General features: G+C 41.0%; 3 protein-coding genes and 3 long non-coding RNA genes across 6 annotated transcripts; 4 read left to right on the top strand and 2 right to left on the bottom strand.

Moving 5' to 3' along the window:
- The first annotated feature begins 1,691 nt into the window (after positions 1 to 1,691).
- Positions 1,692 to 4,409, top strand: LOC133728419 (uncharacterized). Its single transcript, XR_009855842.1, has 3 exons — positions 1,692 to 2,429; positions 3,103 to 3,178; positions 4,104 to 4,409. It is a non-coding gene; the product is annotated as an uncharacterized LOC133728419 (long non-coding RNA).
- A 250-nt stretch (positions 4,410 to 4,659) lies between these two features.
- Positions 4,660 to 7,224, top strand: LOC133731020 (uncharacterized). Its single transcript, XM_062158496.1, has 2 exons — positions 4,660 to 6,402; positions 6,604 to 7,224. Exons 1-2 carry the CDS (start codon positions 4,660 to 4,662, stop codon positions 7,222 to 7,224), a joined length of 2,364 nt encoding a protein of 787 aa, XP_062014480.1.
- A 3,431-nt stretch (positions 7,225 to 10,655) lies between these two features.
- LOC133728417 (F-box/FBD/LRR-repeat protein At5g56420-like) lies at positions 10,656 to 12,564 on the top strand. The gene is made up of 3 exons (XM_062155836.1): positions 10,656 to 10,765; positions 11,303 to 12,204; positions 12,426 to 12,564. The coding sequence occupies exons 1-2, from the start codon at positions 10,698 to 10,700 to the stop codon at positions 12,132 to 12,134; spliced, it is 900 nt and encodes a 299-aa protein (XP_062011820.1). The 5' UTR covers positions 10,656 to 10,697; the 3' UTR covers positions 12,135 to 12,204; positions 12,426 to 12,564.
- Positions 12,420 to 13,186, top strand: LOC133731019 (F-box/FBD/LRR-repeat protein At1g16930-like). The gene has a single exon (XM_062158495.1). The coding sequence runs from the start codon at positions 12,420 to 12,422 to the stop codon at positions 12,972 to 12,974; it is 555 nt and encodes a 184-aa protein (XP_062014479.1). The 3' UTR covers positions 12,975 to 13,186.
- A 719-nt stretch (positions 13,187 to 13,905) lies between these two features.
- LOC133728422 (uncharacterized) lies at positions 13,906 to 16,754 on the bottom strand. The gene is made up of 3 exons (XR_009855845.1): positions 16,041 to 16,754; positions 15,220 to 15,959; positions 13,906 to 14,191 (listed from the first exon to the last, which is right to left on the bottom strand). It is a non-coding gene; the product is annotated as an uncharacterized LOC133728422 (long non-coding RNA).
- A 4,169-nt stretch (positions 16,755 to 20,923) lies between these two features.
- Positions 20,924 to 24,027, bottom strand: LOC133728420 (uncharacterized). Its single transcript, XR_009855843.1, has 3 exons — positions 23,314 to 24,027; positions 22,493 to 23,232; positions 20,924 to 21,464 (listed from the first exon to the last, which is right to left on the bottom strand). It is a non-coding gene; the product is annotated as an uncharacterized LOC133728420 (long non-coding RNA).
- Positions 24,028 to 27,053: the final 3,026 nt, after the last annotated feature.

The following is a 27,053-nucleotide window of genomic DNA, read 5'->3' as shown; positions in this document are numbered from 1 at the left end:
TTATATGGAATTAGAATAGTATTCAGCAAAATTTTTAAAAATCAATGAATCAAAAAAATCCGTACATTAAAAAAACTCAAAAAGAAACTTTAAAAAATGTAAATTGAATAATCTAGTGACAATAGTCTTCTTTTTATAAATTAAAGGTTGTGAATTTGATTTATAAATAACAAGATTCGATTTAAATTTTTGGCCCAACTAGTTAGTGGGCCACTATGGCGCGCAAATAGGAGAGAAAGAAGAAAAAAAAAAGGGTCATTGACCAAAAATTTCAAAATGAGTAAAAAATATCTCACTTATCCCAACAACTGATTTTTATTCCTACTAACCCAATTTGAAATAAAATGATAAGTTTACCCTCCATCTAATTAATAAATTACATCCATGCCATCAATTTTCTATCCCTCTGCGATCTGCAGTCTCTCTCTCTCTCTCTCTCTCTCTCCGATCTACTCTCTCTCACCGCCGCCGTCATTTTCAAATTTTGTCGCCGGTCTCACCAGGCTCGCCACGTCGCCAGAATGGTTTGGGTCGTCGCGGAGGCCAGGAGATTTCGTCAGAGCCAGTTTTGGAGATCGTCTCTGAGCACCGGTTATGGATAGAGGCAACGCCGGTTATGGACATCGTCTCCAAGCGCCTCCGCCGCTGCTTCACCGCCTGCGACACTGTCAACTGCACCGACTCCCGCTCCGACAATCTCAATACCGGCCAGGGAGCCGAGGACCGCAAGAAGGACCACCACCGCAAAATCATCACCAGTAACTCTTATGCTGGATACGACGGTGCCGACCCGGTCAGGGCTTCGCCTTGTTGGAATTCGGATCACCATGGTTGGTTCCTTATATTCGAGTCCAGTTTGGCGGGGTTTGGCACAATTTCGAGTCCTACTATTTTGATTTGATTTGATTATTATTAGTCTTACATGCAAACAAAGGTGAAAAGCAAACCTCGACTTTTGGGTTTTTTTTTTTGTTTTTTTATTATTATTATTTTTTTTATGACAAACATCAGCTTTTGGTCGAATACTTTGGTTGAATACTGTTTTGGATGTTTTGGACTACAGAGAGAGAAAATGGGGGCAGAAGGTCCAGAAAGAAAGAAAAAAAAGATTATATTGGAGGGCAATAGACGTCTATTGGGGGGCAATAGATATTTTGAATTGATGTAATCTCCTCTTTTTTTTCTTTAATCAAAGTTATATTTGTGTAATTTTAGAAAAATTAGTTCTCATTTCGATAATCGAAACGTCTATTGGGGGCAATAGACGTTTTAAAATTGATATAATTTCTTCTTTTTTTTCTTTAATCAAAGTTTTATCTGTCTAAATTTAGAAAGATTAGTTCTTATTCCGGCTACCGAAAGTTCTATTGGGGGGCTATACATAACTGATAGTCGTCTATTGGGGGGTAATACATGGCTGATAGTCGTCTATTGGGGGGCAATAGACGTCTATTGGGGGGCAATAGACCTCTATTGCCCCTACCTCTATTGCCCCCTAATAAGGGGCAATAGATGTCTATTGTAATAACCGAGTTTTGTCTTCTTTAAGCAAAGTGAAATGGTGGCAAACACCTTTGATTTAAAGGTAGGGTATTCCGTGATTTAAGCATTAGTGGATCAATCAAGACCGGTGCTTTATTTTGCTTACGTGTTTATGCATAATTGAAAATCATTCAACAAAGAAAGCAGAAGAAATCTCACTCTCTCTCTCTCACGGCCGAACCCAGCAAAAACAGAGCACGGATTCTTCGATCTCTCTCTCCCTCCTCAGGCCACCTCAAGACGTCGAACCACCTCCATTAGCCTCGCCTAGACCTTGCACTGCTGCAGTGGCATCCTTGCACCGCGGCACAACCGGAAAACGGCGGCGGAAACACGGTTTCGTTTTAAAACCCGATTGGGTCCAATTGTGATAACTCGAGCTACAGGCCATCAATCCTCACCAAACTTCATCCTCGAGCTCGCCTCAACTTCCTGAAGCTCCCAGAAGCAGCCTCACACGGCGGCGTGGCCCGTAGCAGTGGCTACAAGTCAAACCCAACCAAGAACGAAACCGGAGCTATCGATCCAAATATCTTGAGCTACAGGATGTCGTTTTGAGTGATTCTTGAACCAGTGAGCTCGCCTTGAAGTTCTGAACAACTCTCCAGAAGGAATCGAAGCGTTTCGTTGAAGTTTTTACGTCGGAATTCAAGCTCGCCGGATTCTGGAAATTTTCCGGCCACCGACGCTTTCGATCAAGATATCTTGAGCTGTAGAGCTTCGTTTTGAGTGATTCTTGAACCAGTGAGTTCGTCTTTAAGTTCTGAACAAGTCTCCTGAAGGAATCGAAGCGAAAGGAGGACATTTTTACGTTGATCGGAGCTTCGCCGGCTTCTGCAAATTCTCGCCGGTTTTTGGAAAAATTCCGGCCACCTCGACTGTTTTAGGTAATTTCAACCACTTCCGGTCATTTTCAGCTTACATGGTAGTTATGAAAGTTGTTAAGCATGATGAGGGGAAGAAGAGCAGCCCGGCCCCGACACCATTGGTGGTGGTCGGCGGCGGCTCTGCCACTAACTCCGGCGGCCCTTTCCGGCCACCTCCGGGGGTCAAAAATATGGTTTCTGTACATTTTCAGATTCTATATTTCAATACGATCATTTCGATATATTATACGCAATTTTTGGATATCGTATGATTAAGTTATGAATTTTTAAGTTTAGATCGATTTCGATCGTTAGATTTGTGATCTGTGAAGTTAGGACCGTCAGATGGACTTGTAGTTTTGATATGATGATCTTATGACTGTCCCAGTGGCTTTGTGTGGTCATGGGCGAAGATCCGACCGTTGGATCTTCGTATAAATGCAAAACAGTGATTAGGGAGGCGATTCGTGAGAATCCGTCCGTTGGATTTTCGTATAAATTTGTGAAGATGTTAGTAAGGACGATTCAGGGAGATCCGACCGTTGTATCTTCGTGATGATTTTTGGAGGGTGATCCTAAGGGCGATCCGTGAGGATCCGACCGTTGGATCATCATTTAATTTCGATCCGACCGTTGGATTGTCGTTTGAATATGTTTTTGAGTTATTGGCTAAGTTAAGGTCATGTGTGATTAGGTGATTGACGGTCTTCCTTGGGTGAGCGATTTCGGTGTGTATTGTGTTGAATTGAAGACGCAGCGGGAATATCGAGGTGAGTAAATCGCACATGGTTCATTCACGAACCGAAATTCGGTGATTTTATTTAATTGAGAAATTGTGGAAATTGTTTTATGAAAATAAATATTTGTTTTAAATTATATGGACTTGATCGACTACGGTCCATAGGTAAGTAAAATGTATTTAAACTATAAAAATGAATTTCTAGATTTTATTGCATGTGAACTATAGTTGGTATTAGTGGTCACTCTTGTGTGGGTGACTACGTATATATATATTTACGTGGAATATATATTGGATGGTGTGATTTACTGAGTTATATTTTGAGCATTACCTTTGGAATATGTGATTTATCTTAGATGTTGTGTTGTCTATGATAATGGGTAATTGAGTAAAGTGCGATAGTTGAGTCGTTGAGATGAATTAAATGAGGAGTCGAGTGAATTGAGAAAAGCAGTCATTCGTAAGGTGAACCTTGGCCCAGGTGACACTTTACGATACAGTTAGAGCTCTAGTCTGTCTGCCGTCATACTGCTTGGGGGATAAACGAGTTATCATATGCCCTTGGGTATGACATGACATACTGAATGGGGTGATTAATATAATTAATCATAAGCCTGTAAGTATGATATACTGAATGGGGTGATTAATATATTTAATCATAAGCCTGTAAGTATAATATACTGCATGGGATGATTTATATAAATAAATCATAAGCCTGTGAGTATATATTGAGTAAGAAGTTGTTTATTATTGAGTAGTCATGATGAGATGTGAGTTGATTGATGCTTGAAGTGATGTTGTACACTTCAATTCTTATGCAAAACAAAATTAAAATGTGCTTGAGTTGATTGTGTTACTTTAAATCGTGCAATCCTTTCATTTACTCATACGAGCTTTGCAAAAAGCTTACCGGGTTTGTATTGTTGCAATCCCGGTACACTATTCAAACGGTGTAGCGGGTAATCCTACAGGTCAGGCGAATCGGGAAGGTGATCGAGCTGCTTAGAGAAATTGCATTGGGTAAATCTGGATTTATATTGTGAGGTTTATTATGCTCTTTTGAGTATTGTAAATTAAGTTGTGAGAGTGTGATGTAATAAGTAAATTGAAGATTGGTTTTTGTAATATTGAGAGGTGTGAAGTGTGGTTGTTTGTGAGAAAAAAATTCAGGACGTTATTTGTATTGATGTTAATCATGTTTCGGATTTGAATTGATTATTCAAAATTCGGGGCGTGACAGTTTGGTATCAGAGCGTAAGGTGCATATTCGGTGATGTGTCAATACCTTCCGAGTGATGGCCCGTCTGCAGCGGATCCCCATCGTGTACTCTTCGGTATTGGCAAAGTCATTGGGTATGTATGAACGTTAGGAGTCGTCTAGGACGTCGAGTTGCTTTAGGACCTTGAATGCTTCCTTATGGTATTGACTTGGTTAATATGGACTGGTATTTGACTTATAATGTGTGTAAGTGTTATACTTATATTAACCAAGCGTACTATGCACCTTAGGTAATGGACAGACAGCGAGGCTATGGTGTGCGCAGAAGAGGAGGCGGAATTGGTGGTAGGAGGGAAAGGACCCGCCCCTTAGAGGAAGTTTATTTGAGTGACGCAGAGTCTTCTTTTGATGTACAGCCTACTCCACCTGTTGTGGAAGTAGTGGATGCCGTTCGCTTAGCCAAACTGGTTAAGGAGATCAAACAGTTAGGTGCAACCCCATTTGAAGGGGGAGTTGATCATTGGGCAGCTGATCAGTGGCTTGAGAATATGATGAGTTGTTTCGAGATGGTGATTTGCTCTGAAACTGAGAAGTGGAAGATTGCTGCTTATCTTCTTCAGGGTGATGCCAGGATATGGTGGGCTGGTCAGCGGAATACAGTGAATATGGCTACGCTGACTTGGAATGGTTTTGTGGAACTATTCCAGGACATGTACTTCCCTGATGCAGTGAAGGAGCAGATTGAGTTAGATTTCATTTCCCTGGAACAGGGGACTATGACTGTGAGAGAGTATGAAACACGGTTCACTCAATTATACAGATTCGTTCCCCAGTTGGATGCCCAAGCCTTGGCTAAGAAGTTCCTGAGAGGACTGAATTCCAGGATTAGGGAGATAGTGTATCCTCTTCGGTTAACCACCAAGGAAGAGATCTTTGCTAGTGCCATGGCCCATGAACAGGCAACCAGCATGCATACGAGTGAACGGGGAGTTGTGAGAGAATCCTTGGGAAAAGGGAAAGCGATTGTGGGGAGCAGTGGTTCCAGGGATCATGGAGGTAGGTCGTGGAAGAGACAGCGGACCAGTTTCCATCCACAGGCTCCAACTAGGATGGTCAACCAGTACCAGGCCCCAGCCAGGGCAGCACCGGCTCCATTTAGAGCTGTACCTGTGAGGCAAGTAGCACCAACTGCACCAGTGAAATGCTACAACTGTGGTGAACAGGGCCATATCTCTAAGGTGTGTACGAAGGCGCAAATTAGGGTGTGCTTTAATTGTGGCCAGCCGGGACATATTTCCAGAGAGTGTACTCGACCTCAGGGTAGAAGACAGGGTAACCAGCAGAGACTACTACCTCCAGCACCAGCTAGAGTCTTTGCCATTGGTCAAGGAGGCACTGGGGTGGAAGGTACCTTATCTGTTTATAGCTATCTTGCTAGAGTATTGTTTGATACGGGAGCCTCCCACTCTTTCATATCTAGTTCAGTTGTGGAAGTGTTGGGTTTGATTTCCATGCCTCTTTTTAGATCATTATGTGTTACATCACCTCTCGGTGTGTCTCTTGAGCTGGATATGTTTTGTGATGATTGCCCTATTGGGATAGGTGGTAGAGAGTTCTCTGCCTCATTGATTGTGATACCGGATCACACGTATGATGTGATTTTGGGTATGGATTGGTTGAGCCCGAACCATGCATTGATTGATTGCTTTAGAATGATTGTGTCCTTCCATATTCCTGGACAACCAGTGTTTCATTACCGTTGTCTGAAGTCCGACATTACCATGCGGGCAGGGATTTTGGCTCATATTGAGTCAGGGAGTAGTATTTCTGAGATTACAAGGATTCCTGTAGTTTCAGAATATGCTGATGTGTTTAAGGAGATACCAGGGTTGCCTCCAAAAAGGGTAATCGACTTCTCCATTGATGTGATACCAGGTACTGCCCCGGTATCGAAAGCACCCTATCGGATGGCTCCAGCTGAACTTCAGGAGTTGAAGGTTCAGATTGATGGATTACTGGCTCAAGGGTTTATACAGGCTAGTGTATCTCCTTGGGGTGCACCAGTGTTGTTTGTGAAAAAGAAGGATAATTCACTCCGATTATGTGTGGATTATCGGCAGCTGAACAAGGTGACCATCAAGAACAGGTACCCTTTACCTAGGATTGATGACTTGTTCGATCAGCTTAGAGAGGCTACTGTGTTCTCCAAGATTGATTTGAGATCTGGATATCACCAGTTAAGGGTGAAGGATGAGGATATTCCAAAAACGGCGTTCAGGACCAGGTATGGACATTTTGAGTTCCTTGTCATGCCTTTTGGTCTAACTAATGCACCAGCGGCATTCATGGACTTAATGAACCGTACGTTCAGTCCTTACTTAGATCAGTTTGTAGTGGTGTTCGTTGACGACATCTTAATTTATTCAAAGTCATCAGATGAGCATGAGAAACATTTACGGATTGTACTACAGATGCTAAGAGAGAAGAAATTGTTTGCCAAGTTTGAAAAGTGCGACTTTTGGCAAAAGGAAGTCAAGTTCCTTGGTCACGTAGTTTCAAAGGATGGAGTTTCTGTGGATCCTTCGAAAGTTGAAGCAGTGATGAGTTGGAGTCGCCCCACTACTGTTACAGAGATCCGTAGCTTCCTTGGATTAGCAGGTTACTACAGGCGCTTCATTGAGGGGTTTTCTAGTATCGCTTCAGCTTTGACTAAGTTGACACGGAACGACACTCAGTTTATATGGACGGATGAGTGTGAGAAGGCTTTCAGTGAGCTAAAGACAAGATTGACAACAGCTCCAGTGTTAACTATTCCATCTAGTGGAGGTGGTTTAGTTATCTACAGTGATGCATCATGATGAGGTCTTTCAACACTTGATTTTGAATCAAACTATTGTAGTTTGAACTTCTCGTTGTGTTAGAGATTTAAAGATGACAATTGATCAAGAGCCGTAGAGGCATCAGATTTGGACCGCAAATGGTGTCACATGGTGAGCGTTCTTCAACTTTGGTAGCGGATGAATCGACACGTGTGTCTGGTGCTTTTTAATTTTCCATGAGTTGGTGAAGAACTTTGTAGAGAATTAGCTTTGTCGAGGACTTGAGGACGACGATTGATCAAGGACTACAGAGGCTTGATCTTTATCTGATTTGGCCCACGAGTAGTGTAACATGGTGACTTGATTTGGCACATGTGCTTGGTGCTTATTGATTCTTCACGAGATTGATGATGATTTTGGCAGAGAATTTACTTTGTTGACCACTGTTAACGTTAGAACCGAAGGCTCTAGTTAACGTTAGAGTAGAGAGAGTACAGACATGATGTATAGTGGTTCGTCTCCCGCTAAGGCGAGACTACGTCCACTTCAATATTGCACTATATGTGTTTGGGTCTTGCGGCCCAGCATGATTACAAGAGGTGTAATAGGATGTTGAGTAAGTTGGAAGGAGTCTCCTTTTATAGGGAAGGGAGGCTCCTTCCTTTACATTTTCTTCAATGTGAGACAAGAAGTCCCCATTCTAGTCTAGAAAACCATATTGTGAAGACAATTTGGTAAGGCCGGGAAGGTTGCTTCCCAGTGAGCGGCGAGGTCTTGGCCACTTCCGATTACCATGGGGTAGGTTGAATGTCGGGTTACAGAATGCATGTCGCGCATGTCGCGGTTGGGCCCCACCATGGCTTGTGGGCCCCTTAAGAGGGTGTTGCTTATGTTTGGTGACATAGAAAACAAGCTTGTTAGTAGAGGTATCTACAACCACTTAAAGACGATGGTTAATTGAAGGCCGCAGAGGCTTAATCTTGCTGGACTTGAACCATGAGTAGTGTCACATGGTGAGTTCTTTGGCTTTGATGGTGGATGAATCAGCATGTGTAATTTGTTTTTGTTGATCCTCCACGAGTTTGATGACTTCTGAGCTTGTAGATAATTTCTCCTGATTGTCTAAAGTCGATGAAGGTGAAGGAACCGGTTATTTTGCAGTTTGATGGTTTTTCACAAGCTTGTAAGACTTCTAAGCTTTGAAAAGATTTCTTCAATCTGTCTATCACTTTCTTCTGATTTGAGCAGGGGTATTTATAGTGTCAATGTCTCTCTCAATTTGGAACGCATTGATTACATGATATTAATTGTATTTTCTTAATGACATACTTAAATCAACCAGTCTCAATTAATTGATTTAATCACAATTTAAGGAATGTGACCAATTAATTCAATGTTTGATTTCCATCTTGATCAATCAATTTATTTAAATTGGGAAGTGGTGAGTTGTTGCCTATAATGTTCTTTGTTGTTGGATTTGACATTAGCCTTGATCCTAATACTGAAAAATTACCGTATACACTTTTCAAAATCTAAAAAAATCCTGCTAATTCAGTCTATTAAACTCAGTCAAAGTTTATATGGAATTAGAATAGTATTCAGCAAAATTTTTAAAAATCAATGAATCAAAAAAATCCGTACATTAAAAAAACTCAAAAAGAAACTTTAAAAAATGTAAATTGAATAATCTAGTGACAATAGTCTTCTTTTTATAAATTAAAGGTTGTGAATTTGATTTATAAATAACAAGATTCGATTTAAATTTTTGGCCCAACTAGTTAGTGGGCCACTATGGCGCGCAAATAGGAGAGAAAGAAGAAAAAAAAAAGGGTCATTGACCAAAAATTTCAAAATGAGTAAAAAATATCTCACTTATCCCAACAACTGATTTTTATTCCTACTAACCCAATTTGAAATAAAATGATAAGTTTACCCTCCATCTAATTAATAAATTACATCCATGCCATCAATTTTCTATCCCTCTGCGATCTGCAGTCTCTCTCTCTCTCTCTCTCTCTCTCCGATCTACTCTCTCTCACCGCCGCCGTCATTTTCAAATTTTGTCGCCGGTCTCACCAGGCTCGCCACGTCGCCAGAATGGTTTGGGTCGTCGCGGAGGCCAGGAGATTTCGTCAGAGCCAGTTTTGGAGATCGTCTCTGAGCACCGGTTATGGATAGAGGCAACGCCGGTTATGGACATCGTCTCCAAGCGCCTCCGCCGCTGCTTCACCGCCTGCGACACTGTCAACTGCACCGACTCCCGCTCCGACAATCTCAATACCGGCCAGGGAGCCGAGGACCGCAAGAAGGACCACCACCGCAAAATCATCACCAGTAACTCTTATGCTGGATACGACGGTGCCGACCCGGTCAGGGCTTCGCCTTGTTGGAATTCGGATCACCATGGTTGGTTCCTTATATTCGAGTCCAGTTTGGCGGGGTTTGGCACAATTTCGAGTCCTACTATTTTGATTTGATTTGATTATTATTAGTCTTACATGCAAACAAAGGTGAAAAGCAAACCTCGACTTTTGGGTTTTTTTTTTTGTTTTTTTATTATTATTATTTTTTTTATGACAAACATCAGCTTTTGGTCGAATACTTTGGTTGAATACTGTTTTGGATGTTTTGGACTACAGAGAGAGAAAATGGGGGCAGAAGGTCCAGAAAGAAAGAAAAAAAAGATTATATTGGAGGGCAATAGACGTCTATTGGGGGGCAATAGATATTTTGAATTGATGTAATCTCCTCTTTTTTTTCTTTAATCAAAGTTATATTTGTGTAATTTTAGAAAAATTAGTTCTCATTTCGATAATCGAAACGTCTATTGGGGGCAATAGACGTTTTAAAATTGATATAATTTCTTCTTTTTTTTCTTTAATCAAAGTTTTATCTGTCTAAATTTAGAAAGATTAGTTCTTATTCCGGCTACCGAAAGTTCTATTGGGGGGCTATACATAACTGATAGTCGTCTATTGGGGGGTAATACATGGCTGATAGTCGTCTATTGGGGGGCAATAGACGTCTATTGGGGGGCAATAGACCTCTATTGCCCCTACCTCTATTGCCCCCTAATAAGGGGCAATAGATGTCTATTGGGTGCAAAAAAAACTTTCCGGTGAGATTTTCAGCAAATTCCGGTGGGCGGTAGCCGGTGACCGAAATCTGGCGAACGTTGACCAGATTCCGGCGAAAGTTGACCGGACTCCGACGAAGTCTCCTATGGTTTCTCTCTCTCTAAGTAACAAAGGGATAATGGTAAAATTGTATTAAAAAAATTAAAAAACAAAAAAAAAATCTTAATGGGGTATTAGGGAAGACCTCCTTAGAGTGTTTTAGGTAAGAGAGAATTAAAAAAACTTAATGGGGTAAGTGAGAAAAAAATCTCTGAAAATGGGGTAAATAGACAAAAACCCAAAAAAAAGAATCTATTTAATGGAATAACTGGGCACAACCGCCCAAGACTGGAACTTGGGTACTCCATGGGAGTGTGTGCAAAGATTTAGGGCAAAATGCAATCGCCGTTGTCATTTTCAGACGATTATGCCTCCGTTTTTCAGCAACAGATCCGAGCTTTCAGGTTCTCTTCCTCCTAACCCATCATCTTTTCTATCATCTGCTTTCTTTCACAAATGTGATCATTATCCTTCTCCATTTGAGAAACGAAATTTTACGATTTCATTTACTAGTGTTTACTATTATATATATAGATCTTGGGTTTTGCATGCATAGACCTTTGTTTTATGTCTAGTTCTTATTTTATTTTCATTGATCATAGAAATTTTAGAAATGGGTGAAAAGGGATTTATGCTTTCTATGCAGAATAGGACATGTATAAAAATCCAGGTGCAGAACTAAGATTCCAAATTTAGGTCAAAACTATACAATATTATTTTGATGACCGTGTCAATAATATTGAATATTTTGATACTATGGGATCAGTTTTCAGTTTTCATTGAGAAGAATATTCAGATGAGCATAGTTTGCTTTTTATTTTTACAGCTGAGCAAATGGTGTAGTGTGAAATTCTCTCTGTGAAATTAGCTTAAAAATTATTTAAACTACACGTTGTAATAGCAAGGATTGGATCTTGACGATTTGTCGTAAAACCCATCAGGGAAAAACTGGATTTGGAGTGCAAGAGTGGAGCGAGGGTTGAGGATAGGATCAGTCAACTACCGGATGGTGTTCTTCGTCACATACTTTCCTTCGTTCCGACAAAGTATGCTGTGAGAACCAGCATATTGTCTACAAGGTGGAAGGACATGTGGACTTGTGTTCCCTATCTGTACTTAACCGACTTACAGTTCTCTTCCTCTGCTGATTTCATAGAGTTTGTTGATCGAGCACTTCTGGTTCGCGATTCAGCAGCCATTCAAAAATTCCATCTTGATATCAATAATTGTCATGCTGAGGATTTGTCTCGTATTGATGGTTGGATACAAACTGCCGTCAGGTGTAATGTTGTGGAGCTAGATCTTTCTGTATATTCAGATGCAGAAGAGATGCTTGAGTTGCCCGAGAGTCTTTTGACTTGCAAAACACTAGAGGCTTTGAAGCTGCGGTCAAATAGTATCAAAATTCCTACATCAGGGTGTTGCCCAAAGCTCAAGTTCCTCTATGTTAAGTTTTCTTATCCTGATAATGACTCCATGGATTTTTCTCAGTTCCCTGCGCTTGAATATTTGAGAATAGGTGGATCACTTGGATACAATGGTTTTAGTTTCAACATCTCTGTGCCAGAACTGAAGAGTTTAAGGATAAGTTTAGAACCTAGAGATCTTGGTGAACCGTGGAATTTTCTCATAAATGCCCCAAAACTTGAAAAGCTTGATGTCAGTGAGGGATTTTTGTCAAATTATACCTTCGAGAGTACAAAATCTCTAGTTGAAGCCAGTATTGATATCATTACCTTGGACGATGATGAAAGCGATGCCTCTGCTAGCTAACCGTGCAACTAAGTTTCTGGCTGGAATTTCCGGTGTTAAATGTCTGACTCTTTCATGTCCTTTCTCTATGGTGAGTATATATCTCATCCCTTGCATCATGCCATTTTCTAGTCTTTTTCCTTTTTATCATGTTTATAATGTTCATCTCCTTTCTCTAATCATAGTATTTATAACAGAAAGCCATTTTTTCCTTTTGGCAATTAATGATTCGTAATAGTATATTATTGCATAAGCAAATTTTTAATTCCTTGATGAGTTTCTGTTTTGATTAATTCTTTATCTTTAATGCAGGCTTGCTCCATGCCTGTCTTTGAGAATTTGAGCAAATTGACGCTGCTTCGTGATGGTCACTGGTGGAAAATTCTAATGAAGTTTCTTGATAGATCACCTAATATAGAATCTTTTGTCATAAACCATGAGTCTTGTCCACCCACCCGCTATCTTGCTGAGGAGGAAAAGGTGGTGATTGACCTTACAGGCTGCAGGAGCAACCCAGATTATGTAGAAGTGCTGTACTGGAGTCCACCAGAGTCTGTTCCCAAGTGTTTGTTGTCATCCCTCAAGACTATCACCATAAAGGGGTTCGAAGGAAAGGAGTTCTTTGGCTATCTAGATGAGATGGAATTGATTAAGTATCTGTTAAAGAATTGTCTGGTTCTGGAGAAGATGACTATTTATACTCCTGGTCTATGTTGGGGTACACAAGAAGAATTCTACAATGAAATTTCAGAAGCTGAATGGGGTTCAAAGGCTGTTCAAGTTCAAATGATCAAGAAGGAATTTTATTGGGCTGATGGATTCTATAGTTTAAGAGCTAAAAGTATCTACTCCAATGATTAATTAGTCGCTGGAAACTACCAGTTTAATCCCCTTTCTTTCGTTTTTCTCTCTGTTCATCTTATGTCTTTTATCGGTGGTAGCCATCTTAAACAAACTTGGATATGTTATCTTATGTCTTATGTCCTCTACCTCTGGAATATTTGTGTTAGCAAATATGATTGTGTGTTTATGTCTTGGTAAAAATACTATTTATTAAAGAGAATTTCATCCGATGTGCAATATCTTGCGTCTTTTAACTGTCTTTGTAAGATCATTCGTTCTTTATTGTCAAAGAAGGTTGTGATATTAGTGCAAAAACAGCATACGAAAACTACTGAGAGTTGACATGTGAAAGGATACTAAAGGTTACATCCAATAAAATGCTTGTTTTCTTCCAACTTGAACAGCATCCCATGGAAATTAGCAGTTCAGTATATCAGTACTCTTCTAATTTGTTATCTATGTTGGACTGTGTCTGAAATCCTTGAGGTGATCGAGTGTCGATTGCTTCCAGTTGCTGCTAGGGCTTTAAGCACTAACTAAAGAATCCCAAGTGAAGCACTTAATCAAATTGGCTATAAAAATGGCTGGTCCAATGACAAAAGTCTGAACTGTATTACGGCAAATGTAAAACTTGGTTGAAAGAAAAATTTGGTTGACCAAGTTTACAAAATTAGAAAAGAGTGACCAAGATTTAGGCAAGATGATCTTAAATTTAAACAACCACAAATTTTGTATTTTTTCGCACTCACTTTAATTAGCTGACAAAATGAGTTTAGATTATTGCTTCTCAAGCTTCCTAACAATGCACAATATAAGTGTCTCTTTTTAGTTCCTCTTGGACCATCAACGAAAAATATGACATTGTCATGACACTCAATAGCAGACATTATAGGTTTGTATGCAAAAGTTTGATCCTCTTTCAAATGATGAATTGCATCGCTGTCTTCTTGTCACGCCCCGAATTTTGAATAATCAATTCAAATCCGAAACATGAATAATAACAAATTACAACTAACATCCTGAATTTTTTTCTCACAAACAACCACACTTCACAACTCTCAAATTTACAATAACCCAAATCCTCAAGTTATTTATTACAGCACACTCCCACCAAATCAAATTGTAATGCTCAAATGAGCTTAACTCGCCTCACTATTACAATTGCTGTAAAACTATAACCATTGCTCTAACCGCACGATCACCGTCCTGGTTCTCCTGTCCTGTAGGATTACCCGCTACACAATTTGAATAGTGTACCGGGAGTTGCAACAACACAAAACCCGGTAAGCTTTTTACAGCCAGTATGAGTAAACAAGAAAGAACTGTTGATTTATTAAATTACAATTCAAGTAAAATTCAACAGTATTACGTCTGCAAAGAGACATCAAACCACTCATGGAAAACCACAAGGAATACATTTTCACAATCCTCAAATCACAATACACCACACTGGTCCTGTAAACACCCAACCCACATAACACCACTCTGGTCCAACCCAATAACACGTTAGAGCTCTAACTGCCTCGTTACCTCTGACACCTTGGCCTAGGGTCAAGCAACGGCAAAAATACTTCGGTTAACACTATAACCGTCGCGCTTTGGACATCCCCATCCTCAGCACCATATACTTCGGTTAATAATAAACCGTCGCACTTTGGACATCCCCGTCCTCGGTACACAACTTCGGTTAATAATAAACCGTCGCACTTTGGACATCCCCGTCCTCAGTACACAACTTCGGTTAATAATAAACCGTCGCACTTTGGACATCCCCGTCCTCAGTACACAAACACTCCGGTTATCCATAACCGTCAAACTTCGGACACCTCGTCCTCAGAATCCTACATTCTCCAACTCTATACATACTCCAATGTAAATCATGAATATTAACAAGAACTCATCAATCATGATCATCACATATAAATATGATAAGTCAAATTTCAAACCATAATAAATAAATCATCACAATTCCACACTCTTCAATGTCACACCATTCCACATATAATCACGTAAATATATATATATATATACGTAATCACCCACTCAGGAATGACCACTAATACCAACTATAGTTCACACAAGAAAATCATGAAATTCATTTTGTATAATTAAATCATTTTACTTACCTATGGACCGTAGTTGATCAAGTCCATATGATTTAAAACAAATATTTATTCCATAAATATTTTCACACAATTACTACAGAAAATAAAGTAATTAAAGGTACTCGGTTCGTAATATGAACCACGTGAGGTTTACTCACCTCTAAATTCCCGCTGCGTCTTCTTAACAGCTCAAAATACAATTTCACGAATCGTCCGCCAAATCAAACCGTCGATCACCTAATCAAACATGACCTTAACTTAGCCAATAACTCAAAAACATAATCAAACGACAATCCAACGGTCGGATTGAAATTACATGATGATCCAACGGTCGGATCCTCACGGATCGCCTTCCTAATCACTGTTTTGCATTTATACGAAGATCCAACGGTCGGATCTTCGCCCATGACCACACAAAGCCACTGGGACAGTCATAAGATCATCATATCAAAACTACAAGTCCATCTGACGGTCCTAACTTCACAGATCACAAATCTAACGATCGAAATCGATCTAAACTTAAAAATTCATAACTTAATCATACGATATCCAAAAATTGCGTATAATATATCGAAATGATCGTATTGAAATATAGAATCTGAAAATGTACAGAAACCATATTTTTGATCCCCGGAGGTGGCCGGAAAGGGCCGCCGGAGTTAGTGGCAGAGCCGCCGCCGACCACCGCCAATGGTGTCGGGGCCGGGCTGCTCTTCTTCCTCTCATCATGCTTAACAACTTTCATAACTACCATGTAAGCTGAAAATGACCGGAAGTGGTCGAAATTACCTAACACAGTCGGGGTGGCCGGATTTTTTTCCAGAAACCGGTGAGAAACTGCAGAAACCGGCGAGCTCCAATTCGACGTACAAACTTCAATTTCAGGCTTCGATTCCTTCTGGAGAGTTGTTAAGAACATCAAGGCGAATTCACTGGTTCAAGAATCAATCAAAACGATGCACTACAGCTCGAGATATACCTATCAAAAGCTTCGGTGGTGGTGGAAAATTTCCAGAATCCGGCGAGCTCCGACGAACGTGAATCCGATCACTCCAGGTGCGATCCTTCTAGAATGATGATCAGAAGGTTGAGGCGAGTTCAGGGAGCTAAGGATCGTGAGTTTTGGTGGCCGGAGCTAGGAGAAAACCGGCGTTGACCGATTTTTGTTTCAAAGTTTGCGGCTCCGACTGCCGGATTTGAGGCCGTTCCGGTGGAAGTGATCACGTCTAGCAGGTAGGCGGCGTCGAGGCGAAGGCAAGGGAGGTGGTCTGGTGTCGATTGGTGGCCGGAGGAGGGAGAACTCGGCCGGAGAGCTTTGCTCTGTTTTTTCTGGGCTCGGACGCGCGCAAGAGAGAGAGAGTTCGGTTTCCAGAAATGGAACTGAAATTATTTTTGGTAATTTCCAAAAATGGCAGCTTTATACTAAACTGGAAACTTTTTCAAAAAAATCATAACTAATTCATACGAACTCTGATTTTTGCATACCACATATGCACGAGATCGTATCGACGAGCTCTACAACTTTCATGAAGGAAGTTTTCCCCAATTATGAACGTATAAAAAGTCAACTCCTTTGACCTCCCCTAAAACGTTCAGTTTTCGAATAAAAATTGTTCGAACCAATTTCACCACTCCTCCAAGCTTCATACTTTCTCCCATGACCACGAAATCATTTCTAAAATGTCCTCGGAAAAATAATTTAGATTTTTCGGGGTATTACAATCCACCCTCCTTAAAGAAATTTCGTCCCGAAATTTAAGCGTAAGTCAATTCCTCTTGATTAAGGTTGACCTATCCATCGAATCTCCATCATTCCCAAAGTTGTAGTAATCTACAAAGCCACAGCCCTTTGTATAAAAATACATTCCTATGGCCACTAAATCCTTTCGTCACGATGTAAATTCACAAAACAACTGCTCAACATCACTCCACATCAATTACACAAAATCATCACATGGATCATCACAGAGATCATCACTTAGATCTTCACAGAGATTATCTCATAGATCCTCACATAGATCATCACCCTGTACTGGCATACAAGCACAGTAAAGACTCCCACAAAGCGTTTCGCTACTCCATTAGCATCACGGTAAATCTCTATAGTAAAACTTAAGCATGCACTATTCTACACAACAATAGAGATGCATCACTCAAAACAAATCATTCTCAAAAGCACGCCAATAAAACATGTCACCCAGTGATGATGACTTGGGCTTGCTCAATCCTTGGGCTAAGCATTAGGGCTGGCCAATTGGGCCGAAGAAACCGAACCATTCACATTTCGAACCGGCCCGAACCAATTTGGGTTTAACATTTGGGCCTACCATTCGGGCCGAACAATTGGGCTTAACATTTGGGCCTACCAATCGGCCCACCGACTTCCAGCTCGGCTACGGTATGAAATTGTACATACCGTAGGTATACCGTATATATGTATGCATACCGTACAGACCGTATATACGTATGCATATCGTACAACTGTATATACGTATGCATACCGTACAGACCATATATATGTATGTATACCGTACATACCGTATATACGTCCGTATATCAAGCATATACGAGATCCAAAAATATTTGTAAGAGGTAAGGTTCGAACTCCCGACCTCGAACACGAAGGTTTTGCTCCCAACCACTGAAGCAAGAGCTGCCTTCATTAATATATGCTCACGTGTTATATTTATTATGTCATAAGCGACATAAATAAAATAACAGGGAAGGCAAGGTTCGAAACCTCAACCTGCCGCACGAAACCTTTTTCCCCCAACCACTGGAGCACAAGCTGTGCTTAATATAATGTGTACAAATGTTATACTTATTATGTCATAACCGAACATAATAAAAATAAACGAGAGGCAAGGTTCGAACCTCTGACCTCTTGTACAAGAGCCTTGCTCTTCAACCACTAGAGCACCAGCTGCTCTCGTTACTATCCATGCAACTTCTTTTATTTATTCTATCATAAGCGATAGAATAACAACAAACTGTCGGTACACTCCACGTGCCACGACACGTCTCTTCCGTGATTTACGGAAAGCAAATCACTTTCGGCTAAAGCTGTCTGCCACAGCGTCTCGAGGTTCGGCCTGTCCCCTTACACGCTCTCCACGCGCCAACAACTTTTCCGGGTTTTCGGATGACTTTAATCCAACGCGTAGATTGAATCTCAGAGATCGTCCATCCAACGGTGGAGATCTGCTCACCTCGTTCTATAAATAGGTGCATCCTGGAGAAAAACTGTTCACACCAAAGAAAAGAAATTTTCCCCAGCCATTCTCTCTCAAACTCTGCAGTCTTCCTCTCGAAACTCAAATCCTTTCTTCATCAATTTCAATCCTTCTCTTCTGATCTTCTCTCCCATTTGAAGATTCGATTTCATCTTTCCTCTGAGAATCTCAGATCTCCAATCACCAGTTCAACAACTCCAATCCTTCTAACAAAATCTCCCTCAAACACTAAACCATGTATTCCTCGATATTCACATCCTCTCACCTCATGACCCAAGAGCCACGAACTCTGCAACTAATGGAGCTCCAAACCCCGCAACAAATGGAACCACAACAACAGCAACCAACAGAGGAGGGAGGAAACACCCAAGCAGCTGGAAGTAGTGCCAACATGGATTTCTGGCGAAGCCGTACCAGATGGATTCCTACTCCAGAACAAATAAGAATCCTCAAGGATCTTTACTACGTCAAGGGATTTAAGTGCCCATCTACAGAGCACATTCACGAGATCTGCCTCCAGCTGAACCAGTATGGACATGTTGAGGGTAAGAACATTTACTTTTGGTTCCAGAACGTCAGGGCTCGAGAGAAGCAGATGAATAGGTGTAATCAGGCTGCTCCAGTGCCCATGGGAACTAGTTCTCTTGGTACTGGTGGATCCATCGATCTCAATTTTGGGTCCACTGGTTCTACTGGTGCTGGTGGATCCATCGACATCAATTTTGGGTCCACTAGTTCTACTGATGATGGTAGATCCATTGATCTCAACTTTGGTTCCACCTATTCTACTGGTAATGAAGGATTTCTTGATTTAAATTTTGTTTCATAATCTTCCTCACACTTCAACACTAATACCAGTACAACTCTTTTGGCACAACAGGAGGACAAACATCCCTACAACAACGAGGAGGAGATCACCAGGAGGTTCAAACTCTTCCTCTGTTCCCCGTGCACGGCGAGGACGTCTTTGGTAACCTGAAGACTACTTCCGAGGAAGGTAGCGCATTTGGTTACTATTCTGGTGGCTCAGGCGGTTACCACAGTGGCTCAAACGTTTCTCTTGAGCTCAGCCTCAACCCATCCGGAGCTGCTGACTAGGCTTAGTATAGAATAGTCCTCGTTTCCCTTTTTGTAATATAAAATCAATAAGATTGTGTGCATGTTTTCTTTTCTTTTTGTTTAACCAACAACAACACCAAGGATCGAACCTTGGTCACTCAATACTCTTTTCAAAACCATCGAGAACTCTGCTGCACACATCTTTCATAATGATGCAATAAAAACAATCACTCAAAACCTAGCAATCAATTAAGTCACACAGAGGTCAAGCTAGTATCCTCTGAGTCAAACCAAACACAATAATTTCGTCGCTAGAATTAGGGATTAATAAAGCTAAACACTTCCTGAGTTAGTTAGGAAAAACCCACATCTTTAGAGTTACACTTACAACTCTAAAAAAAAATCTCGATCATTCCATCTATCAATTGCTTCAACAAGCAATATGTACCATCTTAGCATCCACTAATCGATACTGGTACAACACTCAGTATCTCACCCACGAATCACCTCACTGCTCATTTGGTGGTAAGTCAACATCTAGTGGTCAAAATTCTGTGATTATAGCACTTCACACTAACCACGTCATAATCCATAATCTGTCCTCACAACAGTATCTGGCCTCATAAATTAGTTATACAACCCTAGCACTCCTAGAGTTGAAAACAACGTTATTACCTAAGCTCATACATCAACACAATGTCTCTTCACAGTCAATCCTATCACGAGGTCATATCAATCTTTCCATAAGTCAACCATACACAAAATCCATCATAGTAACAACGAATTATGCATTACTACTCAACAATAGTCAGTGAAGCAGCACTCCACAATAATTTCCAATACCATCCGCAGACCTCAAACCACACCCCGACATTTAGCAAATATATAGTAGCTATCCTAAACACCAAACAACTGAGCATGAATGAATGCTCCATTATAACACAATTCCATCACTAAGCAACCAATAACTGCTAAGTATTCTTCAACTCAAAACATCTGCATATCCAACTAATGGAAAGTATCACAACTACTAGTCAAATACTCGTAACGACTTTAGATACAAGCATTGGTCAAACACCATGACCCCAACAACCAACGACTACAATGTACATAAGGATACTGTTTTTCGTGGAAACCATCCTCAATAACTCCACCAGAGTTTAATCCAAAGGTTCCCATTCCTCAAAGGTTATAACTCAAAGAAGCTACACAAACTCCACCACTTCACTTACAAAGTCAACCTATGCCATGATCACTTAACATACTACCCTTATTAAAGGTAACATAAGTATCTCCCAAATTACATCACTACACTCGTACACCAATATAGTCTTGAGAATTCTGTCTCATAATCTCTCACACTCCTATCATCTTGAGTTGGTGAGATCAATTCTCTTTTCAACTATTCCTAGGGTCTCAATCTCTTTCACCATTTCAACCCAAGAATAACATCCATCACATCAACTACAGGTAGACTAGGCAACTCAACCTCTAATGCCTCCACCTCATCCTCAACTGTCTCCATAGAAAGATCCTGTCCCTACATCAGACTCGACCTCTACCTCACCGACTCATCAGAGTTAAATCCAGAGGTTCCTATTCCTCGAAGATCACAACTCGCGGAAACTAAACTTATTCTAATACGAACTTAGTAGACAACTCTACCGTCCTACGGACTTACACGTTGTCTAGACCCCATACTAAGACATACCCAATGATTATACCAGTACCGAAGAGTATATGATGGGGATCCGCTGCAGACGGGCCATCACTCGGGAGGTACTGATTATCACCAAATATGTACCTTACGCTCTGATACCAAACTGTCACGCCCCGAATTTTGAATAATCAATTCAAATCCGAAACATGAATAATAACAAATTACAACTAACATCCTGAATTTTTTTCTCACAAACAACCACACTTCACAACTCTCAAATTTACAATAACCCAAATCCTCAAGTTATTTATTACAGCACACTCCCACCAAATCAAATTGTAATGCTCAAATGAGCTTAACTCGCCTCACTATTACAATTGCTGTAAAACTATAACCATTGCTCTAACCGCACGATCACCGTCCTGGTTCTCCTGTCCTGTAGGATTACCCGCTACACAATTTGAATAGTGTACCGGGAGTTGCAACAACACAAAACCCGGTAAGCTTTTTACAGCCAGTATGAGTAAACAAGAAAGAACTGTTGATTTATTAAATTACAATTCAAGTAAAATTCAACAGTATTACGTCTGCAAAGAGACATCAAACCACTCATGGAAAACCACAAGGAATACATTTTCACAATCCTCAAATCACAATACACCACACTGGTCCTGTAAACACCCAACCCACATAACACCACTCTGGTCCAACCCAATAACACGTTAGAGCTCTAACTGCCTCGTTACCTCTGACACCTTGGCCTAGGGTCAAGCAACGGCAAAAATACTTCGGTTAACACTATAACCGTCGCGCTTTGGACATCCCCATCCTCAGCACCATATACTTCGGTTAATAATAAACCGTCGCACTTTGGACATCCCCGTCCTCGGTACACAACTTCGGTTAATAATAAACCGTCGCACTTTGGACATCCCCGTCCTCAGTACACAACTTCGGTTAATAATAAACCGTCGCACTTTGGACATCCCCGTCCTCAGTACACAAACACTCCGGTTATCCATAACCGTCAAACTTCGGACACCTCGTCCTCAGAATCCTACATTCTCCAACTCTATACATACTCCAATGTAAATCATGAATATTAACAAGAACTCATCAATCATGATCATCACATATAAATATGATAAGTCAAATTTCAAACCATAATAAATAAATCATCACAATTCCACACTCTTCAATGTCACACCATTCCACATATAATCACGTAAATATATATATATATATACGTAATCACCCACTCAGGAATGACCACTAATACCAACTATAGTTCACACAAGAAAATCATGAAATTCATTTTGTATAATTAAATCATTTTACTTACCTATGGACCGTAGTTGATCAAGTCCATATGATTTAAAACAAATATTTATTCCATAAATATTTTCACACAATTACTACAGAAAATAAAGTAATTAAAGGTACTCGGTTCGTAATATGAACCACGTGAGGTTTACTCACCTCTAAATTCCCGCTGCGTCTTCTTAACAGCTCAAAATACAATTTCACGAATCGTCCGCCAAATCAAACCGTCGATCACCTAATCAAACATGACCTTAACTTAGCCAATAACTCAAAAACATAATCAAACGACAATCCAACGGTCGGATTGAAATTACATGATGATCCAACGGTCGGATCCTCACGGATCGCCTTCCTAATCACTGTTTTGCATTTATACGAAGATCCAACGGTCGGATCTTCGCCCATGACCACACAAAGCCACTGGGACAGTCATAAGATCATCATATCAAAACTACAAGTCCATCTGACGGTCCTAACTTCACAGATCACAAATCTAACGATCGAAATCGATCTAAACTTAAAAATTCATAACTTAATCATACGATATCCAAAAATTGCGTATAATATATCGAAATGATCGTATTGAAATATAGAATCTGAAAATGTACAGAAACCATATTTTTGATCCCCGGAGGTGGCCGGAAAGGGCCGCCGGAGTTAGTGGCAGAGCCGCCGCCGACCACCGCCAATGGTGTCGGGGCCGGGCTGCTCTTCTTCCTCTCATCATGCTTAACAACTTTCATAACTACCATGTAAGCTGAAAATGACCGGAAGTGGTCGAAATTACCTAACACAGTCGGGGTGGCCGGATTTTTTTCCAGAAACCGGTGAGAAACTGCAGAAACCGGCGAGCTCCAATTCGACGTACAAACTTCAATTTCAGGCTTCGATTCCTTCTGGAGAGTTGTTAAGAACATCAAGGCGAATTCACTGGTTCAAGAATCAATCAAAACGATGCACTACAGCTCGAGATATACCTATCAAAAGCTTCGGTGGTGGTGGAAAATTTCCAGAATCCGGCGAGCTCCGACGAACGTGAATCCGATCACTCCAGGTGCGATCCTTCTAGAATGATGATCAGAAGGTTGAGGCGAGTTCAGGGAGCTAAGGATCGTGAGTTTTGGTGGCCGGAGCTAGGAGAAAACCGGCGTTGACCGATTTTTGTTTCAAAGTTTGCGGCTCCGACTGCCGGATTTGAGGCCGTTCCGGTGGAAGTGATCACGTCTAGCAGGTAGGCGGCGTCGAGGCGAAGGCAAGGGAGGTGGTCTGGTGTCGATTGGTGGCCGGAGGAGGGAGAACTCGGCCGGAGAGCTTTGCTCTGTTTTTTCTGGGCTCGGACGCGCGCAAGAGAGAGAGAGTTCGGTTTCCAGAAATGGAACTGAAATTATTTTTGGTAATTTCCAAAAATGGCAGCTTTATACTAAACTGGAAACTTTTTCAAAAAAATCATAACTAATTCATACGAACTCTGATTTTTGCATACCACATATGCACGAGATCGTATCGACGAGCTCTACAACTTTCATGAAGGAAGTTTTCCCCAATTATGAACGTATAAAAAGTCAACTCCTTTGACCTCCCCTAAAACGTTCAGTTTTCGAATAAAAATTGTTCGAACCAATTTCACCACTCCTCCAAGCTTCATACTTTCTCCCATGACCACGAAATCATTTCTAAAATGTCCTCGGAAAAATAATTTAGATTTTTCGGGGTATTACAATCCACCCTCCTTAAAGAAATTTCGTCCCGAAATTTAAGCGTAAGTCAATTCCTCTTGATTAAGGTTGACCTATCCATCGAATCTCCATCATTCCCAAAGTTGTAGTAATCTACAAAGCCACAGCCCTTTGTATAAAAATACATTCCTATGGCCACTAAATCCTTTCGTCACGATGTAAATTCACAAAACAACTGCTCAACATCACTCCACATCAATTACACAAAATCATCACATGGATCATCACAGAGATCATCACTTAGATCTTCACAGAGATTATCTCATAGATCCTCACATAGATCATCACCCTGTACTGGCATACAAGCACAGTAAAGACTCCCACAAAGCGTTTCGCTACTCCATTAGCATCACGGTAAATCTCTATAGTAAAACTTAAGCATGCACTATTCTACACAACAATAGAGATGCATCACTCAAAACAAATCATTCTCAAAAGCACGCCAATAAAACATGTCACCCAGTGATGATGACTTGGGCTTGCTCAATCCTTGGGCTAAGCATTAGGGCTGGCCAATTGGGCCGAAGAAACCGAACCATTCACATTTCGAACCGGCCCGAACCAATTTGGGTTTAACATTTGGGCCTACCATTCGGGCCGAACAATTGGGCTTAACATTTGGGCCTACCAATCGGCCCACCGACTTCCAGCTCGGCTACGGTATGAAATTGTACATACCGTAGGTATACCGTATATATGTATGCATACCGTACAGACCGTATATACGTATGCATATCGTACAACTGTATATACGTATGCATACCGTACAGACCATATATATGTATGTATACCGTACATACCGTATATACGTCCGTATATCAAGCATATACGAGATCCAAAAATATTTGTAAGAGGTAAGGTTCGAACTCCCGACCTCGAACACGAAGGTTTTGCTCCCAACCACTGAAGCAAGAGCTGCCTTCATTAATATATGCTCACGTGTTATATTTATTATGTCATAAGCGACATAAATAAAATAACAGGGAAGGCAAGGTTCGAAACCTCAACCTGCCGCACGAAACCTTTTTCCCCCAACCACTGGAGCACAAGCTGTGCTTAATATAATGTGTACAAATGTTATACTTATTATGTCATAACCGAACATAATAAAAATAAACGAGAGGCAAGGTTCGAACCTCTGACCTCTTGTACAAGAGCCTTGCTCTTCAACCACTAGAGCACCAGCTGCTCTCGTTACTATCCATGCAACTTCTTTTATTTATTCTATCATAAGCGATAGAATAACAACAAACTGTCGGTACACTCCACGTGCCACGACACGTCTCTTCCGTGATTTACGGAAAGCAAATCACTTTCGGCTAAAGCTGTCTGCCACAGCGTCTCGAGGTTCGGCCTGTCCCCTTACACGCTCTCCACGCGCCAACAACTTTTCCGGGTTTTCGGATGACTTTAATCCAACGCGTAGATTGAATCTCAGAGATCGTCCATCCAACGGTGGAGATCTGCTCACCTCGTTCTATAAATAGGTGCATCCTGGAGAAAAACTGTTCACACCAAAGAAAAGAAATTTTCCCCAGCCATTCTCTCTCAAACTCTGCAGTCTTCCTCTCGAAACTCAAATCCTTTCTTCATCAATTTCAATCCTTCTCTTCTGATCTTCTCTCCCATTTGAAGATTCGATTTCATCTTTCCTCTGAGAATCTCAGATCTCCAATCACCAGTTCAACAACTCCAATCCTTCTAACAAAATCTCCCTCAAACACTAAACCATGTATTCCTCGATATTCACATCCTCTCACCTCATGACCCAAGAGCCACGAACTCTGCAACTAATGGAGCTCCAAACCCCGCAACAAATGGAACCACAACAACAGCAACCAACAGAGGAGGGAGGAAACACCCAAGCAGCTGGAAGTAGTGCCAACATGGATTTCTGGCGAAGCCGTACCAGATGGATTCCTACTCCAGAACAAATAAGAATCCTCAAGGATCTTTACTACGTCAAGGGATTTAAGTGCCCATCTACAGAGCACATTCACGAGATCTGCCTCCAGCTGAACCAGTATGGACATGTTGAGGGTAAGAACATTTACTTTTGGTTCCAGAACGTCAGGGCTCGAGAGAAGCAGATGAATAGGTGTAATCAGGCTGCTCCAGTGCCCATGGGAACTAGTTCTCTTGGTACTGGTGGATCCATCGATCTCAATTTTGGGTCCACTGGTTCTACTGGTGCTGGTGGATCCATCGACATCAATTTTGGGTCCACTAGTTCTACTGATGATGGTAGATCCATTGATCTCAACTTTGGTTCCACCTATTCTACTGGTAATGAAGGATTTCTTGATTTAAATTTTGTTTCATAATCTTCCTCACACTTCAACACTAATACCAGTACAACTCTTTTGGCACAACAGGAGGACAAACATCCCTACAACAACGAGGAGGAGATCACCAGGAGGTTCAAACTCTTCCTCTGTTCCCCGTGCACGGCGAGGACGTCTTTGGTAACCTGAAGACTACTTCCGAGGAAGGTAGCGCATTTGGTTACTATTCTGGTGGCTCAGGCGGTTACCACAGTGGCTCAAACGTTTCTCTTGAGCTCAGCCTCAACCCATCCGGAGCTGCTGACTAGGCTTAGTATAGAATAGTCCTCGTTTCCCTTTTTGTAATATAAAATCAATAAGATTGTGTGCATGTTTTCTTTTCTTTTTGTTTAACCAACAACAACACCAAGGATCGAACCTTGGTCACTCAATACTCTTTTCAAAACCATCGAGAACTCTGCTGCACACATCTTTCATAATGATGCAATAAAAACAATCACTCAAAACCTAGCAATCAATTAAGTCACACAGAGGTCAAGCTAGTATCCTCTGAGTCAAACCAAACACAATAATTTCGTCGCTAGAATTAGGGATTAATAAAGCTAAACACTTCCTGAGTTAGTTAGGAAAAACCCACATCTTTAGAGTTACACTTACAACTCTAAAAAAAAATCTCGATCATTCCATCTATCAATT

Source organism: Rosa rugosa, chromosome 2 (assembly GCF_958449725.1).
Source record: "Rosa rugosa chromosome 2, drRosRugo1.1, whole genome shotgun sequence".
NCBI classification, from domain to species: domain Eukaryota; kingdom Viridiplantae; phylum Streptophyta; class Magnoliopsida; order Rosales; family Rosaceae; genus Rosa; species Rosa rugosa.
This window is presented reverse-complemented; position numbering and strand designations above follow the sequence as displayed.